The 3,436-nt window shown below is 47.1% G+C and overlaps 1 protein-coding gene across 1 annotated transcript; it reads right to left on the bottom strand.

Moving 5' to 3' along the window:
• Positions 1 to 383: 383 nt before the first annotated feature.
• On the bottom strand, positions 384 to 3,436 carry LOC125445563 (ventricular natriuretic peptide-like). Its single transcript, XM_048518652.1, has 3 exons — positions 3,311 to 3,436; positions 1,450 to 1,735; positions 384 to 409 (listed from the first exon to the last, which is right to left on the bottom strand). Exons 1-3 carry the CDS (start codon positions 3,434 to 3,436, stop codon positions 384 to 386), a joined length of 438 nt encoding a protein of 145 aa, XP_048374609.1.

Here is a 3,436-nt window from a genome sequence, read left to right as displayed (position 1 = left end):
ACCCAGTTCTCTAGATTATAGTCTGCCTTTCTTAACTGTTGCATCATGCTGGCTTTTCTTGTGAGGGTGTCAGAATTCAGCCATGGTTTGCTCCCATAAACCCGTTAGCTTTTCAGAGCCCCTCCCCAAAGCAAACCACTCAATTTCTACAAAACGTTTATTGATAATGCACCCCAGAACCCCATTCCAGCAGGATGAAATTTCGCTGTTATCAATTATAGCCATACATGAAGCATGAGGATATAGATTATACACAGCATAGGAAGCATCATTTCTGGGAATCTGGATTGCATTCTGTACATTCAGGGGTCATATCAAAGGTGTGTGTATGGAAAGGGGCTTAAAGGCCTTGGCAAGACAGAAGTGTAGACTCTTTTCTGTTTTCAACTCCTGGGTTTCCTCCGAGAACCTAAAACAAGACAAGAGAGGTGTTGGTGATACTTTTAGTTGGGGGGGGGGGGAGATGTTGCTAAAAGGGGCGTGATACAGGCCAACAATAGCCCACCTCTGTTCTAGTGCACGGACTTAGTCTTAGGATTTGCTGCAGCTGACTCTCTCTCTCTCTCTGCTTAAACAGGTTTGTTGCAAAGAAGGTGATCCCTCACCTGAAATCAGACCCCCATCTTTGTTCAGAGGAAACTGGGACTTCCTGTGAGTGGAGCCACAATTTCGTGGCTACCTTTTTTGTGCTGCTCAGGTGAGCAGGGACCTTCCACAAGAAGTTTTCCCCTGCGAGGGTTCTGCTGGCAGAACCAGAATATCAGAACCAACTGAGGTTTTTCCCCCCCGAGTAGATGCCGTTGCCTCCTTTCTGCACCATCTACCCTAAGTCAGTTTTTAAGTCCATCTAGCTCAGTTTTTCTACTCTGATTGGCTCTCCAGGGGCACCCAGGCTGGAAAAATCATTCCCAAAGCTTATTCTCTGGAATGTCAGGGGCAGACCCTGGGGCAGTTTGCAAGCTACCCATTTTTAATGTTTTGTTTTATTATACTGCTTATACTGTTTGGATTTGGTTGTTATCCATCTTGAATTCTGGGATGTGTGAGAGAAAGATGGGTATATAAATATTTAAGTACATAAGCGGATGCTGTCCCCTTGGATAGGTGTTGAGAATATGCAAGCCCCAGACTTTCCAGTTCAATAGAAAATTAACAAGACCTCACACGGAACTCTCTTCATTCTGTTGACCCCTATTTAAATTTAATCCAAGAAAAGGAGGAAGAGGAGGAGGAGGAGGAGTTTGGATTTATACCCCACTTTTCTCATCCAATTCAGTGGTTCTTCCACTGAGCCCCAACCCCTCCTCTGAATGCTCAAGAACACGGATGTACCCTCATGGAAGAATTGAGGTTGTATCTGGTTTCCTGCTGAGTGCAATTCACAAGATTGCACTCTTGCTCTGTTCATGCACACACATAAACATGAAAATTATTATTGAAAAGACTTACGGGCTTTGAAGAAATTGCACCCGAGTCCCGTCCGGGATCCGATCCGCTCCAGTCTGGTCCCAAAGCACCCGGAGAAATGGTGCCTCCGCTTTGGAGAAGCAAGGAATGTTCTCCACTGCTCCTCCATCTCGGCCTGCTTGAGAGGGCTCTGAAGATCAAGCAGGCTGAGTAGGAGGTCAAAGTCTGTGTCGTCGTCTGCAGGGTCTGCCCCGTAGTCAGAGGCTTCGAGTTCCAAAGGGTCCTTTTCTCCTTCTGGAAACTTCTCCTTCAGCCTCTCCAGAAGGTCCTGAAACCAGAGAGAATATAAACAAGAATATAAACAAGGACTGCCTCCTCTGTTAAAAAGATGGAGAAAGGCTGTTTTGGGGTGCTGTGTGGTTTCCAGGCTGTATGGCCGTGTTCTAGCAGCATTCTCTCCTGACGTTTCGCCTGCATCTGTGGCTGGCGTATTCAGAGGATCTGATGATCATCAGATCCTCTGAAGATGATCATCAGATCAGATCATCAGATGATCATCAGATCCTCTGAAGATGCCAGCCACAGATGCAGGCAAAACATCAGGAGAGAATGCTGCTAGAACACGGCCATACAGCCCAGAAACCACACAGCACCCCAGTGATTCCGGCTGTGAAAGCCTTCAACAATACAAAGGCTGTTTTGTTAGGGAGAAATTGATGGCTGCTGCCTGCGATTTGAATTACTGATTTAAGATACCTCACCTGCCTCTGCATAGCAACCCTTGACTTCCCGGTGGCCTCACCTCCAAGTACGAACCAGAGCTGACGCTGCATAGCTCCTGAGATCTGATAAGGTTGGTCTATCGTGGTCTTCTTTCTTACAGGAGTACAAATTAAATCTTGCATACATTTTTTTTTGTAGTTTTGGTACAATTTCAGCATTCGAGGTTTGGCTTTTCTTTGGGGTAGGGTATGATTTTGATGCCCGTTATTTAAATGAGTTCTTGATTTTCAGGCAAGCTGTATTTAACATTAGCTTTGCCAAGTTTGAAGTTTTTACATTATAAGGAAAAAATACACACTCCCAACTACAGAAACGGTTTCCATTCAAATCCATACAGTTCTGTAGTTGGAAATATAGATTTTTTAAAAAAATTGATGATGACAGCTAGGAATTTTGGAATGGAAACCTGGATTGGAGAGAATCACCAGTGTGGTGGAGTGGTTAAAAGCAGGTGGACTGAAATCTGGAGAACAGGGTTTGATTCCCCGCTCATCCACATGAGCAGTGGACTCTTATCTGGTGAACTGGATTTGTTTCTCTGCACCTGCCAGCAGCATGTAGAGCTTCTGCAGGTGGGGACCTTTGAGCTAGTCCTCTAGCCTTCTCTCAGGAACTTCCTCTCCTCCGGGTCCCACCTGGCTCTCAAGAGAAAGGAGAAAGGTGGGGTATAAATCCTAACTCAGAGAGAGAGAGAGAGAGAGAGAGAGAGAGAGAGAGAGAGAGAGAGAGAGAGAGATTCCCCCAGGCTCAAAAATGTATTTAATTTCTGCTTCTTTCCTCCTTGCTCTTCTAGAGAAAAGAGGTCCACACCTGTCCCCATTTGATGCTTGCTATCTGTGGTGCCTGCATGGCAAACCCCTAACCCGCCCCCCCCCCTCCCTTGGCTGGCTGCAGAGTGTGAAAATGTGCCAGACCCTCCAAAGTGCCTTTTGTGTGGGAACTCCCAGGAAAATCAGCCACCATCTCTAAATCCCAGGATCCCTACAGAAATAGCTCTTGGGCCCTTGAGAGGTTTGGCAGGTGTGCCAGGAAGGGAGGCCACCATCCTTTGTCATGCCAAGCCAGTCCCTTGAGTAGCCAGCACACGACCACCCTTAAGCCAGTTCCATCTCCTCCTTACCTGCAGGGATTGTAGCTCCTGGCTGGGGGGGTTCCAGGTCACTGGATGGGCTGAGCCCAGCAGACCTTGCAAGCACAGCAGGAGCAGAAGGGACCAGCAGCAGCCCAGGGTGATGCTGCCAGTCAT

This window comes from Sphaerodactylus townsendi, linkage group LG16 (genome assembly GCF_021028975.2).
Source record: "Sphaerodactylus townsendi isolate TG3544 linkage group LG16, MPM_Stown_v2.3, whole genome shotgun sequence".
NCBI classification, from domain to species: domain Eukaryota; kingdom Metazoa; phylum Chordata; class Lepidosauria; order Squamata; family Sphaerodactylidae; genus Sphaerodactylus; species Sphaerodactylus townsendi.
Note: the sequence above shows the minus strand (reverse complement) of the source record. Positions and strands in the feature narration are given on the sequence as shown.

What these genes read in the sequence shown, in the direction of transcription:
- LOC125445563 (XM_048518652.1), bottom strand. Translation starts at nt 3,436, where the DNA reads ATGACTGGCAGCATCACCCTGGGCTGCTGCTGGTCCCTTCTGCTCCTG. An exon ending in AGGAGCTACAATCCCTGCAG is followed by an intron (nt 1,736 to 3,310) that starts GTAAGGAGGAGA and finishes CTCTGGTTTCAG; the next exon opens with GACCTTCTGGAGAGGCTGAA. An exon ending in GTGCAATTTCTTCAAAGCCC is followed by an intron (nt 410 to 1,449) that starts GTAAGTCTTTTC and finishes GTCTTGTTTTAG; the next exon opens with GTTCTCGGAGGAAACCCAGG.